The following is a 14,494-nucleotide window of genomic DNA, read 5'->3' as shown; positions in this document are numbered from 1 at the left end:
TCGAGGACTTGTCTCTTTCTTTAATTCTTTATTTCCCCACATCAAACACTATTTTATGTTTCTAGTTCCAGGGTAAATACAATTTATACAGATACAAAATATGTTCCCATTTATAACTGTGTGTCTTTGTAGGCTGACTCTTGACATCATTTCTACTTGGACCTCCATCAGCAAATATGACTTTGAACAATACCTTTGTTTTTCTTTAATGATGAGATTATGTCCAGTCAGTTAAAGTCCAACGTTCTCTGAGGTAAACAGCTGAATCATTTTACCTTACTAAGTTAGTAGTTTGCATTCTGAGGTCCAGTTTTGGGGGGGAGGTTGGGGTGGGGGCTGTCAGCTTAGCTTCAGAAGACCCTAATAATTTTTTTAAGTTAAGATTTATTATTTTTATGCATATGTGCCTGAATGAGTGAGTTCATATGTACCACATGTGTACAGGAGGTCACAGGGGCCAAAAGAGGGTCATTTCCTGTGACTGGAGTTAGAGTCAGTTGTGAGATGCCATGTGAGTGCTGGGAATTGAACCTGGGTCCTCAGCAAGAACAGGTTTCAAAGAATCAGATTCCTTCTTTTGCCCTCCTTCTGACTTCCTTGGGCCCAGGTGTGTGCATGGTACACATGCAAAACCAATGCTCATACGCATGAATGTGAATGAATCTTTCCAAAGAAAACCCAAGTAATTCAGCTTCTTCCACACTCCACTCAAGTTTTGAAGCAAAGATTCTCTCCATGCTTGACCTTCCAGTTCAGTACCCACCTACTCCATAACTGGCTTTCTGATTCCAAGTCAGATCCAAAGTTGGATCTGGTTCCGGATGGCAGCCCTCTAGAACTTCCACTGTTTTTCTTGGGAATATGTTTTGCGAAATGTATGAGTGATAGAATCAATCCATAGGATATGACATTGCCAAGTTTGAAAAGGGCATGAACAATCCTTGGCTTCACACCAATACATGAGAAAACATTCCACAAAGCTGAGGGAAAGAGGCCCATATGAGAAGGAAAAAAATAAACTCGAACCCAGAGAGAGTATAAAGACGAGCAAAGTGCTGGAGGTGGAGTGTGGACACCATCAGGAGGGAGATTGTCCCGGCAGAGAGGCAATTCTATTCCCTACCAACATGAAGCTGTTGCTGCTGCTGCTGTGTCTGGGCCTGACCCTGGTCTGTGGCCATGCAGAAGAGGCTAATTCCGAGAGAGGGAACCTCGATGTGGACAAGGTAGGCTCAGTGAATAGTAACTTCTGACTCAGAGAGTGCTTTGGAGAACTCTTGAAGCCAAGCGGGTCCTCTGAGGGGATGGGTACAGTGGCTTGTTCTATTAGACAAACGAATGGCTTCAGACCTTGAAGTAAAACCAGTTGTATGGTATTCAGATCTAACAACGTTTGGGGACTTCTGCTCTCACTGAGAGGCAGGGGCAGAATGTTAGGTATTGTGACAACTCTATCAAGCCAAATTCAAGAAGAAACATGTCCATGCGGTATCCCGACCCCCTTCTCCCTTAAGCATTTTCTTATCCATTACAGCTCAATGGGGATTGGTTTTCTATTGTCGTGGCCTCTGACAAAAGAGAAAAGATAGAACAAAACGGCAGCATGAGATTTTTTGTGCAGCACATCGATGTCTTGGAGAATTCCTTAGGCTTCAAGTTGTGTATTAAGTAAGTGAGGTGTCTGCCCTTAGCTGAGGAAGAAGAAAAAAGCACAAATTCGTGATTACTAAAGTATTGGACAGAAATGAAATAACCTTTAAAAAAAGCCATTTTGCTAATTTTGCAAAAATATACAAAAGGAAAATGGAATCAGAAACTGGAGATACCTATAGAGTAGAGGGTGAAGAAGCCAGCCAGATCAAAAATCCCCTAAGCACCAGCTTGCTCTGTTTTACAGGGAAAATGGAGAGTGCAGGAAACTATATTCAGTTGCCTACAAAACGCCAAAGATTGGCGAATATTTTCTTGAGTGTAAGTATATACAATATCTGTCTACATATCCACAAGGAATTTAGTAAACCCTACCACCTTTATCGTGTGTGTGTTTGTGTGTGTGTGTGTGTGTGTGCGCGCGTGTGTGTTACTGGGGATTGAAGTCAGGAACTCGCACCTTCCAGTCAAACTTTCTTCTAGCGAACTCACCACAACCCCTTATATAATCTCAAGCACTTCCTGACATGGTTGATTTAGCCAGGGACACAGGGGCCATCTAATAGCTAGCACCCTGTGGCAGGCAAGGGGGATAAGTATGGTGAGGTGGAATCTGTTACTGCCCGGTAGCTAGCACCAGTGCACATTGCTCAGGATGTGCCATGTGAGACGGCAGACTTATGAAAGACAGACGTGTCGCTTGCAGGTGCTGAGGGAGGCAGGTGAGCCTCAGAGAGGATGAGAGAGAGTGAGTCGCTGCTGTGGGTAAGTGTTCTCTAGTGGGCGTCCTCCCAGGGCCCCTTCCTTAGAAGTTACTTCATCAAGTCCAGAAAGCTACAGATGGGAAGCAGCAGACATCCCCGCCCCCCATCTCTTCCAGGATATGTATTTTAATGATTTTTATATTTGGGGTAGAACAGGTAAAGGGTTTACACAATTTCTTGCAGACCAGAGAATTTCTGAGCTGTGTCCCATTTCCTCCACAGATGACGGAGGGAATACATTTACTATACTTAAGACAGACTATGAAAGATATGTCATGTTTCATCTCGTTAATGTCAACAATGGGGAAGCCTTCCAGCTGATGGAGCTCTATGGTAAAGTATTTCCACACGGACACTGATCTTGGGGTGGGAAGAGAGGAAGGAAACTCTAGCTTTAGTATGGTATTCCCAGCTTGGTCCTGCCTCTTTCTCACTTCCTGATGGTCGAGGATGTTCACCTACATCCTGCCTCAAGCACAGTGATGGGCTCACTCTGAAATCTCTCCGTGTGCCAGAAGGCCATTGCATGGGTGCCACATTCAGGATAGATTGGACCCACACCTGTCAACCATGTCACCAGCCATTTTTTCTCCCTTATGGGGGAACCCCTGTCCCCTCGCTTAGTCCTCTGGTCAATGCCTAGGACACAGCTGCTACACTCACTGCTGCTCTTTTCACAGGCAGAACAAAGGATCTGAGTTCAGACATCAAGGAAAAGTTTGCAAAACTATGTGAGGCGCATGGAATCACTAGGGACAATATCATTGACCTAACCAAGACTGGTAAGTCAGGACTCACTTATTTTTCTCGTCCTGAATATTATATCATAGAAGAAATGAACCTGGGGGATTGGCTATCAACCAGTTGTTGAAAGCTGGAGAGGCACCTCATTTCCTCTTCGGGGAATAACGTGGACCTGGTACCTGAACACGTTCTTGTTCTCACCCTGCAGATCGCTGTCTCCAGGCCCGAGGATGAACACAGGACTGAGCCTCCAGGTGGGCAATCTCCAGTGAGAGCAAGGGGTGTGTGGGCATGGACCAGGCCCTTCCAAAAGCGTTAGTATGGTGCCCCCAAATTATTATAAGAATAATTTGATAAGGAGTCTTTGAGGAAAGCTTGAACAATGGCTTTGAATTATGTGGATTTGTGACTATCTGGTCCTATTTTGAGCTCTAAAGCAAAGTGACCTTAGCACTTAGGCAAGAAAACAGGGAATGAGTTTTCCATAGTTGCTGCACGGTTGTGTAAAAAGGGCTCAGCGATGTGTTAAGTGTCATTAAGAGTTAAAGTTTGAAACAGAGAGTAGCAGGATGTGAGTATGACTGCTCTTCAGAGAGTGCGGTCCCACTCCATCCCACTCTGCACAATACGATCTTCATCTGAACTCCGTACAACCTTGGCTTCTTACCTGGAAGTGGAGTTGCATGATCTCCATTTCTCCTACAGTCTGGAGAGCAGACTCCTTTGACCCCTCTTTCCCATTTCCCAAGACTTCACTCAGACAATGTATGAAAGTCTTTAAAAGTGGCCAAGGCTCATCCAATTAGACAAGATGGATGAAGCAAAGAAGTGCAGTCTGATAGGAGCCGGATGTAGATCGCTCCTGAGAGACACAGCTAGAATACAGCAAACACAGAGGCGAATGCCAGCAGCAAACCACTGAACTGAGAATAGGACCCCCAGAGAAAGAACTGGAAGAGCTTGAAGGGGTTAGAGACCCCATATGTACAACAATGCCAAGCAATCAGAGCTTCCAGGGACTAAGCCACTACCTAAAGACTATACATGGACTGACCCTGGGCTCTGACCTCATAGGTAGCAATGAATATCCTTAGTAAGAGGACCAGTGGAAGGGGAAGCCCTGGGTCCTGCTAAGACTGAACCCCCAGTGAACGGGATTGTTGGGGGGAGGGCGGCAGTGGGGGGAGGATGGAAAGGGGAACACCCATAAAGAATGGGAGGGGGAGGGGTTAGGGGGATGTTTTCCCGGAAACCGGGAAAGGGAATAACACACGAAATGTAAATAAGAAATACTCAAGTTAATAAAAAAAATAAAATTAAATTTAAAAAAATAATAAAAAACAAAAAACACCATGTAGCCCATAAAGAAGGGGAGGGGGAGGATTAGGGGGATGTTTTCCCGGAAACCGGGAAAGGGAATAACACTCAAATGTAAATAAGAAATACTCAAGTTCATAAAAAAATATAATTAAATTTTAAAAAAAGAATAAAAAACAAAAAACACCATGTAGCCCATAAATAAGGGGAGGGGGAGGGATTAGAGGGATGTTGGCCAGTAAACCGGGAAAGGGAATAACACTCGAAATGTAAAGAAGAAATGCTCAAGCTAAAAAAAAATAAAATAAAAAAAAATAAAAATTTAAAAATATAAAAAAAAAGTGGCCAAGGCTTTCACCATTATTCCTCAAGGCAATGACCATTCTTCGGAGCTTCTTATGCCAAAGATTGTGAAAACAATCCTCAGACCTTTCGTTACTTCATTTTTCATAGGTCATCCATAAGGAAAGAGTCATTTATTCTATGCCTTTAATCCCTGTTTTCTGGCAAATAATGTTGATTAGATTGCAGGGCAAGATCTATTTCTTCATCCTTTGTTCTATACAATAGAGTGCCTGTCTGTCCAGAAGTCAATCCAAGAAGTGCTTAATGGGTTCCTGTATCCTTTCTTCCTGGATTACTCAGTGCTGAGTGGAGACTTCTCACCAGGACTCCAGCATCACCATTTCCTGTCCACGGAGCATTCTGAGACAAATTCTGCGTTCTGATTTCCATCCTGTGTCACAGAAAAGTGCAATCCTCGTCACTCCAGCATCTTCCCTAGATACCCAGGATAACACATCGAAAATTAAAAGCTTTCTTAAATTTCTCTTTGCCCCACCCATGATCATTCTGCACAAATTTCTTGTTCTTGCAGTTCAATAAATGATTACCCTTGCACTTAAATGTATGTCTATGTGTCCAGAGGGCTAACCCATGAGAGAATGAGGGGACCTCCTTAGTCCTGTACCCAAGATCCTTCCTCATGTCCCAGAATCTAAGCTGAGTCTCAGGATTTCACCACCTCTGGAGCAGTCCCAAGACCTGATGAATGCCCTCTAGGGCTCCTGCCTTAGAGGCTTTATAAGGACCATAGACACATGAGACTTGCTGCACAATTCTTCCATCCATAGACTATCTTTTCCAACAGATCTAGGAGAGACACATCTTTCTAAGGCTATGGCTGCTCAACCTGGTTCAGGACATGCCAGGGGTCGGGGGAGGTCTGGTCATTAGACGCCCAATGGATAAAGACAAAAGTTTGCTCAGCACCCCATAGCATCCTCTGGCCCCTAGATCGAGAGATTAAATTTGGTTCAAGCTCAGGATCCTGAATCAAGTTCTTGCTGTGGTTTTCTAGAATATGGCAAAATGCTGTTCAGAGAGCCAACCAATTTTGCTGAAATCTCTCTCTGTCTCTCTGTCTCCCCCCACCTGCCATGGTCCACATCATTCTCTGACCAAAGCCTCCTCAGTGGCTTCAGCTGCATCCGTGCACCACTGTGCCTGGCTTTTTACCTTTAGTCTTGGCAAAAATTTAAGAGACAAAAAAACAAATTGTTCACAAGCTAAGCTATCCTTGAGAATACTTACAAAATTAGGTAACAGTTCCAGTCCAGGACTCTGTGGAAGATAGAAAACGGCCTGATAATGGTGCCATAAGCCAAGGGACAGCAACCCAGAGAAAGGTCCAGACAAACTCGCTAGTCCCAGGTCAACATGGCAGCTGGAGTTCACCTAAAGCCTTCCCCCTTTGATACCAAATACTTTGTGGAAATGAGATGTGAAATAGTAGAAACATTCAAATCCAAGGAGGAAATTCTAAACACCAGAGACAGAGCCAATCCCTTTGTAAAGAAGAAGAGAGGAAAGAGGTGAGGGTTGATATGGTCGAACTGTCCAATTCTCTGTGGACTGAAGAAGAATGATAGGAGTCAGTAACGTTCATGGATGTGTCTGTGGCTTTTCCTCAGAAGGAATGGGAGCAGCTGGAACCTGGGCAGAGAAATGTGTACAAGGATACAAAGCTAGAGAACTGCAGTAATCCAGCCTCGATGAGTAAGGACAGTTCTCCACAACCCAGAACATGTTCCCTGCTGTCCCTTCTTCCTCAAGTCCTTCATGTTTCCCTTTGATGTTTTCTTGTTTTGTTTTGTTTTATTTTGGCAGTGGTGGTGGTGGTGGTAGTGGTGGTGGTGTTGGTGGTGGTGGTGGTGTTGGTCGTGGTGGTTGGTTGTTTGGTCAGGGACTTTTGATCCCTTTTTAGTACTGTTAGGGTTTTTTATCTCAACCCTTGACTGGACAAAAAACACTAAGACACCATGGTTTCACGTGACGAGGTTTAATGAGAGAAGAGTAGAAGAGAGGACAGGTGGCCCAGTCATGGGCACATGGGGGAGGGTGATGGGACAAGAACAGAGAAGAACAAAGAGCAAGAGGGGAAAGAGAGGGTAAGAGGGAATAAGAGGTGGGGGGGCAAGCAGCTCCTTTTATTGTGTCAGGTACTATACATGCCATTTGCTAGCCAACTGTGGGGCAGTGCATACCTGGCTGCTGCCAAGTAGCTGTGGGGGTGGAGCTTAGACAGAATAGCAACAAGTGCTAGGAATGATGCTTGTGTCATTGCCTCCAAAAGGGAAAGTGTGCTTAGTTGAGGTTCATGGGCATCCTTATTTTGAAACATCAGAAGCCATATATGTTCATTAGCCTTGAAAGACCCTGGAGTAAAAAAGTTGGGGCTTGATTTCTGAAGTGGTTGTCCAACTCTCAGTGTCTACCATTTCTTATGAGTAGGAAATCAAGATCCCAGACAAGTCCCAGTCTCTAAGTTGGATGGAGAAGAGGAGCGACGTTCTTCAGGAAAGGTAAATAAGAACAGCCCAAGTAGTCTGCACAGACTCAAGAAAACAGGAACCAGTGCAAGTAAGTCTTTAGTTTCTTTGTGGTAAGTTTGGAATTCTTCAAAGAGTAATTTGAAAAATTTCCATAGGACTTGGGATACAGCTGAGAATAGAGAGTGATTTCTCACAAGGACCTAGATTTAATCCCCAATATGGAAAAAATAATTTTTTCTGAAATGTCCCGGGTTTTTGTCTCTTAACCAGGAACAGGTAGAAAAAAACAACAGAATCTCTCAGGAGAAAAGGAATTCACAGCACAGATGTTTTCTTACCTTGGAGATTCTAATTATCACCTTCTCCTGTAAACCTGTCCACATGAGCAGCTCACAACAAGCTTTTATTTCATGGAGAAGAAAAGAATGGGTGAATGGAACCACTTAATTACTCCTTAAATCACTGCTTGGATGAGGTAGTTACCCGCTGTAGCGCACTTTCAAATGGTCAGAGCGAGTCGCCTGGCTCAGGGGTAGGCATGCATAATCTCTTTGTAGAAGAGGTGCATCAATTCCAAATGCCATGCTACAGGGTAGCCTGAGAGTAATGGTCTTCCATAAAGAGCAAGAGTATAGTCATTCACCATTCTGACAATGGTAGGGAGAAAGCTGAAATCCAGGGCTCAGTAGCCTGAAGTCACCTCCCTCACCTAGCCCCTTCCCTACTGTATACTTATTGCTTAGCCTCCAGAAGACTCTTCAATGTTCAATCTCATTCCTCTTCACCATATTTAAAAAAGAATCCTCAATTTTCCCTGTCCTCTCCCTGCACACAAGTTCCCTAATTTTCATATTTTCTTGTAATAATTTTAGACATTCTTACATCAGTCTCTTTTCTGCATCTCTGGAGATGGTGGACACTCCTAATATTTTGTTTCCTTCCATTAACCACAAAACTCCTCATACCCCTTCTCTGTAAGTGTCCATATGTCCTTAATCCCTGGGATGATTTGAATGAGATATCCCCCATAGTCTCAGGCATTTGAGACATCACCCAGTTGGTGGGTGTTGTCATTAAGGCTGGCCCAACTGTGTGTGTGCCACACACAGAGGTATGGCCTGTTTCCTACTTACAGCTCAAGATGTGACTTTCACCTTCCTGCTCTGTGACGGTCCCTTGCTGCCATGCCTCCCTGTCATGACTGTAGAGAGGGAGATGTACCTCTCTGAAACCATCTGCCCCCTGTTGACACGGTCATGGCGTTTTATCACAGCAATGTGAACGTAACTAATACAATCACTCTCTAGTCAACCTTCTTGCCCTCTAGTGCCCTTGTTAATGGCTGTCAACCTTAAGTTCTTGCTGTGTTTTTAAATGGATGAGTGACCAGCTCCCTTACTTTGCTGATGGTCCCTTAAAGTCAGGCATCCTGGTGTTCTGGTCTCTATTCCATCTTTCCAAAGGATCTCCCAGTATGCAAATACAAGCTAATTTTTCTAGACTGGCAGCTTCTAGGTGGACATCTCTGACGTCTTTGTCTTACCTTCTTATTGGAGTGGCTTGTAGGAAATTCAGCTATGGAAAGTCTCATTCTTATTAGTCAGAGGCTCCCTTCACCCTCCCTGCTTTTGACCTGTGTTCTATGATCCTCTTGTCAAGTCCCATTGGTTGGCTTTTCTTAGTTGTCACTGACAGTACACGAATCTGGCTTGCCTTATCTCTAAGTCTAGTACTTAGGAGGGTTAACGAGTCCACGTTCCCTGATTCGCGGTACAGATGTGTCACTCATAAGCATTACCTGCACTTGCAGGGCCCAGTGAGCCCATGCTTCAGTTTCTGAAGATACATTTGGTTTCTCTTAAAATTCAGTTTCCACTTGCTGTCTCAAATTAAGAAAATTATTTTCCTGAGAAGAGGGATAGACACACTTCTGATCTTGGCACTTAGGAGGCATAGGCAGACAGATCTATGTGAGTTTGAGGCCAGCCTGGACTACAGAGTGAGTTCCAGGACAGCCAGGGCTATACAAAGAAACCCTGCCTTGAAAAACAAGAAAAAAAAAACAAGAAAGGAAGAGAAAATGATTTCCACCTTAATCAATTATTAGTACCCTGGTATGATCTTGTCACGTAGTAGGACTGTGATTCATAAAACCTTCATAGTGAAGTTGTCTTTTCATACGTTCTGTCTTTTGGGGGAGTGGATACAAATTGTGACAGCTCCATCCATCCCTGTAGGAAGTTGGTTATGGGGCTAGAGAGATGGCTCAGTTTGTAAAGTACTGGCCTCATGAGCATGACCCTGAGTTCAGCTCTTCAACCTCCATGTAAGAAGCTGTGCCTGGAGGTGCACACCTGTAATCTGGCACCAAGGCGGTGGAGACCAGAGCTGGGACTTGTTGGCCAGCGTGTCTAGCCAACTGGTGAGCTGTTTGGTGAGAAACCTTGTTTCAAACCTAAGATGAAGAAAACAGTCCAGGAATGGCTTGATGACAAACTGTCACGCACATCATGGGCATGTGGATATGTGCACACATCCAAATGAACATGTGTACACACGGGCAAAGATTGTTTTAATCTTACATGTCAAGAGAACAGGTGTTAAGTGTTGATCACTTCCTTTTTTTTTTTTTTTTGGAGCTGAACACCGAACCCAGGTCCTTGCATTTGCTAGGCAAGCGCTCTACCACTGAGCTAAATCCCCAACCCAATCACTTCCTTTGAAGAAGGAAATTTGTCCCAGTCTTCCCCCATCATCACTGGGTATCAGAAGACTAGTGCTGCCATCCTGCCCGGAGAGTCCTGCTCATCTCTCTATCCCAGGGTGCGAGTCCTGAATCCCTGGGTGAAAGAGCGGCTCCAGTTCAGCTTTCTGGACTCCCCCTTCTATACTATACACATGTCCACCCAACATACTCCCCCACCGTCTGAAAGTGTGTGTTCCCCCCCATCTCTCTCTCTGAGTGTGTGTGTGTGTGTATCTTTCTGTTTCTCTGTCTCACTGTGTATGTGTTTTCCTCTTTCTGTTCTTTCTGTATCTGTTTTTGTCTCTTCATCTCTGCAATGCTCTCTCTCTCTCTCTCTCTCTCTCTCTCTCTCTCTCTCTCTGAGTGTGTGTGTTTCTTTTTGTTTCTCTGTCTCACTGTGTATGTGTTTTCCTGTTTCTGTTCTTTCTGTATCTGTTTTTGTCTCCTCCTCTCTGCAATGCTCTCTCTCTCTCTCTCTCTCTCTCTCTCTCTCTGTGTGTGTGTGTGTGTATCTTTCTGTTTCTCTGTCTCACTGTGTATGTGTTTTCCTCTTTCTGTTCTTTCTGTATCTGTTTTTGTCTTCTCATCTCTGCAATGCTCTCTCTCTCTCTCTCTCTCTCTCTCTCTCTCTCTCTCTCTCATGAATTTCTATTATGTAGCCCTGACTGGTCTGGAACTCTGCCTCATGAATGCTGGAATTAAAGATGTGTGCCACCATAGTTTACCCCAAACCAGGATCTCCTAAATGCCCTCCATAAAAGTGAGAATTCCAGACATCCATTCAGATGCTCTGATTTTCTCCATATAAACTGGAGTGGCTATTCACTCTTACCTATGTTTCTCTCGTTAAATGTTTAAAACTCTTACCTCAGATGATTTCTCCATTCCATTTCTATGCAGAGAGCTGGTAAGGGAGTAGGCTGAGAGAAGAAGAGCGTTTCTAAATGTACATTTTTCAATTGGGCAATGTGTAGGAAAAAGAACATGAGCAAGTGTTCGGGCCATGAATCAACTTGAAATTGGCCATCATCTGTTGGAATGGTGACAGGATCAAAGGCATGCAATCCACAAGTCACTGGGAAAACAGGTGGACACCCACTGTAAACCCAGACAGTAAAGCATCTCCCAAGTGAGTTGCTTGGAAATTCATGACTTTGCAAAAGCATCAGGGAACTTAGAGGAACCATGGAGTCATTGGTTGTTAGTAAGGATGTCCTTGGTACATTGCTCATGGAAGAGAAGGGAGGAGCAGCCGCCCTTCGCAGTGCCCCAATCATCTGCTGGCTCCTCAGTTCTCCTTGGTAGATGTGTTCTGTTTTAGTTTATTTTAGGTAGCCTTAGTAAAAATAGAGGGATTTATTGAAGAGGCAAAAGTACACCTCTTACAACCCAAGGGTAGAGACTTTAGCCAGACTCCACCAGGAACAAGAACTGGCAACTTAGAAGTCACAGGGAAGTGAAACTATGCACGCTATGTTCTTGAGAACAAGTAGTCCTACATTTCTGCTTCTTTCTTTGCGTGGGTAAGTAGGATAAGTATGGCTTTTATAACACTTACATCATGGCATCCTAAATTTAATCACAGTGGGGAGACTAGTAATGCTTTGCTATGTAGCCCCGGCTGACCTCAAACTTATGAAAAGGTATTTCAGCCTCCCGTGTACTGGGAATAATAGGCATGTGCCACCATACCTGGCATAACCACAAATCTGTTTTTTAACTTAATGCATTGTTTGTTCAATATTCCTTGTGTGTATTTCATCTTCTACCCTAAGGTTACAAGATCCTGTTTCTATGCAGCCAACTCTTTCAGTGGTCTTTTTTCTGGTTTACTGTAGCTTTCTTTCCATTGGGTCCAAGAGGACAGAGACAGTCCTTCCTGACACTTATTTTATTATTGGGATGTTAGGGTGGTACATATATAACCCCAACCAAGGAGGGAATCTCTTTAGGAAACTTATGAAGACGTTCAGTGGGGGTGCAGAAACTCACAAGAATCTCTCATCAGTTCTATTCTAGAGGTCCAACAAGATGGTGTGCAGATGGAGGGGAAGCAGAAATTCCAAAGGAAACTCACTACAGAAGTGACATTCAGGAAGAAAAGTTCAAACAGTGAGAAAAGCAGTGAGTGTACTTTGTTGGAGAAGAAAAATGTCCATTCAAAACACGATCCTTCTGAAAAAAGATTGCATAAATCCAATTTGTATGGGAAGAACTTGAATCAGAATTTAGACTTACCCAGTCAGATTAAAAACTCTGCGAAAAAGAAACCCGATAGAGCTAGCGAATATAGAAAATCACTCAGCCATTCTGCATCCAATGTGAACAGAGATGAGATTTCAACTAGAAAGAAATGTGACAAGTCACCCAATAATAAATTGTTTGGTAAAGGTGACAAAAACCAAACAGGCAAGAAATGTGAGAAAGTATGCCGTCATAGCCCATCCCATACCAAGGAAGACAAAATTCAGACCTGGGAGAAACGGAAATCACCCTGCCGTAGTCCATCTAAACCTGACAAGGCTCCAATCTCTGGGAAACCTTATGAATGTAATCAATGTGGGAAGGTCCTCAGCCATAAACAGGGGCTCCTTGACCATCAAAGAACGCATACCGAGAAGAAACCATATGAATGTAACGAATGCTGGATAGCTTTCAGTCAAAGTCCCACCTTGTCGTACATCAGAGAATTCACACTGGGGAAAAGCCGTACGAGTGTGTCCAGTGTGGCAAAGCCCACGGTCACAAACATGCCCTCACTGACCACCTGAGAATCCGGACCGGAGAAAAGCCCTACAAATGTAACGAATGTGGCAAAACCTTTAGGCACAGCTCAAACCTTATGCAACACATAAGATCTCACACGGGCGAGAAGCCGTACGAGTGTAAGGAATGTGGCAAATCCTTCAGATATAATTCATCTCTCACCGAACATGTGGGAACACACACGGGCGAAATACCCTATGAATGTAATGAATGTGGCAAAGCTTTTAAGTATGGCTCATCCCTGACTAAACACATGCGAATTCATACAGGCGAGAAGCCATTTGAATGTACTGAGTGTGGGTAGACTTTTAGCAAAAAGTCACACCTAGTTATCCATCAGAGAACTCACACGAAGGAGAAATTTTATAAATGTAAGGAGTGCAGCAGCCTTTGGACATAGCTCATCTCTTACCTACCATCTGAGAACTCCCACCGGGGATTGCCCCTTTGAATGTAATCAATGTGGTAAGGCCTTTAAGCAAATTGAGGTTCTTACTCAACACCAGAGAGTTCATACAGGAGAGAAACCCTATGAGTGTGTAGAATATGGAAAAGTCTTTAGTCAGAAGTCACACCTCATTGTACACCAGAGAACTCATACAGGGGAGAAGCCCTTTGAATGTTATGAGTGTGGAAAAGCCTTCAGTGCAAAATCACAACTAGTTATTCATCAGAGATCCCACACTGGAGAGAAACCCTATGAGTGTGTTGAATGTGGTAAAGCCTTCAAACGAAATGCTTCTCTTATTAGAGAAGAATATGAAAATTCACTTGGAAGAGCAATCTCAGGAGGAAGATTAATGTGGGAACTCTGACAGCTGACTGGTTTGGTATTGTTTAACCTTCAAGATGGTCTCAGTTTGATGATGGTAGAGTCATTTTTTGGAGTATGTATCTTTACATGAGATCATTAGATGGTAATAAAGTTTAAACTTCATCCTAAACCTTTACAGGAAATACTGTGTTTTTACACTTGTTACAAATTGTCTCCATATTTAGATTAAAATAGGAAGCTCTTAAAATTTTGAACAAGGAGATGAGGAGATAGCGTAATCAGTAAAAGCTTGTTAAGCAGTATAGGACCCACGTCAAAATCTAGATGTGCTGCTGTGCTCTTGCAATCTCATAATTGGGAAAGTTGAGAAAGGAGATCCCAGAGACTACCTGGCCAACCAGACTTGCTTAATTTACAAGCCATAGGTCAGAAGGAAAAACTTTTAAAGACAGTGTACAGTGCTCCTGAGAAACGGTACTCATGTTGACACACACACACACACAAACACACACACACACACACACACACACACTCATTTGTGAAAATGTTAATTAGGGCAACAAACAGTAAAATAAAAGAATTCATGAACTTTTTAGGCATGTGCTTAGCCACCACAATTAGTATTTAATTTGCATTTATGCTTACTGCATACTAGGGCCTGTGTAAAATACAGGTGAGGGTACCCTCTGGTATCGTCTCGCTTTCTTTGTTTATGTCTTCGTTAGCTTCAGAATTAATAGAAAACTTTGGGGAGTTGTTTTGATTTGTTTTGTTTGAGACAGAATCTTACCATATACTGCTGGGTAGCCTGGAACTTGTTATGTAGACCAGGCTGACCTGGAACTTGTTTTGTAGACCGGGCTGCCCTTGGACTCACAGAGATGTGCCTGCCTCTGCC

The 14,494-nt window shown here is 43.6% G+C and overlaps 1 protein-coding gene and 1 pseudogene across 2 annotated transcripts; both read left to right on the top strand.

Annotated features, from left to right (window-relative positions):
• The first annotated feature begins 1,068 nt into the window (after window positions 1–1,068).
• Mup4l3 (major urinary protein 4 like 3) lies at window positions 1,069–5,381 on the top strand. Of its 2 annotated transcripts, NM_001024248.2 has the most exons (7): window positions 1,070–1,226; window positions 1,535–1,668; window positions 1,898–1,971; window positions 2,637–2,747; window positions 3,095–3,196; window positions 3,367–3,412; window positions 5,121–5,381. In NM_001024248.2, exons 1-6 carry the CDS (start codon window positions 1,128–1,130, stop codon window positions 3,390–3,392), a joined length of 546 nt encoding a protein of 181 aa, NP_001019419.2. In that variant the 5' UTR covers window positions 1,070–1,127; the 3' UTR covers window positions 3,393–3,412; window positions 5,121–5,381. The 2 variants fall into 2 exon arrangements, with proteins under 2 accessions (XP_063143426.1, NP_001019419.2); XM_063287356.1 differs by lacking the exon at window positions 5,121–5,381 and having other exon boundaries at window positions 1,069–1,226; window positions 3,367–3,457.
• Window positions 5,382–6,421: 1,040 nt separating this feature from the next.
• On the top strand, window positions 6,422–13,680 carry LOC134478910 (zinc finger protein 37-like; annotated as a pseudogene).
• Window positions 13,681–14,494: the final 814 nt, after the last annotated feature.

This window comes from Rattus norvegicus, chromosome 5, assembly GCF_036323735.1.
Source record: "Rattus norvegicus strain BN/NHsdMcwi chromosome 5, GRCr8, whole genome shotgun sequence".
Classification (NCBI taxonomy): domain Eukaryota; kingdom Metazoa; phylum Chordata; class Mammalia; order Rodentia; family Muridae; genus Rattus; species Rattus norvegicus.
This window is presented reverse-complemented; position numbering and strand designations above follow the sequence as displayed.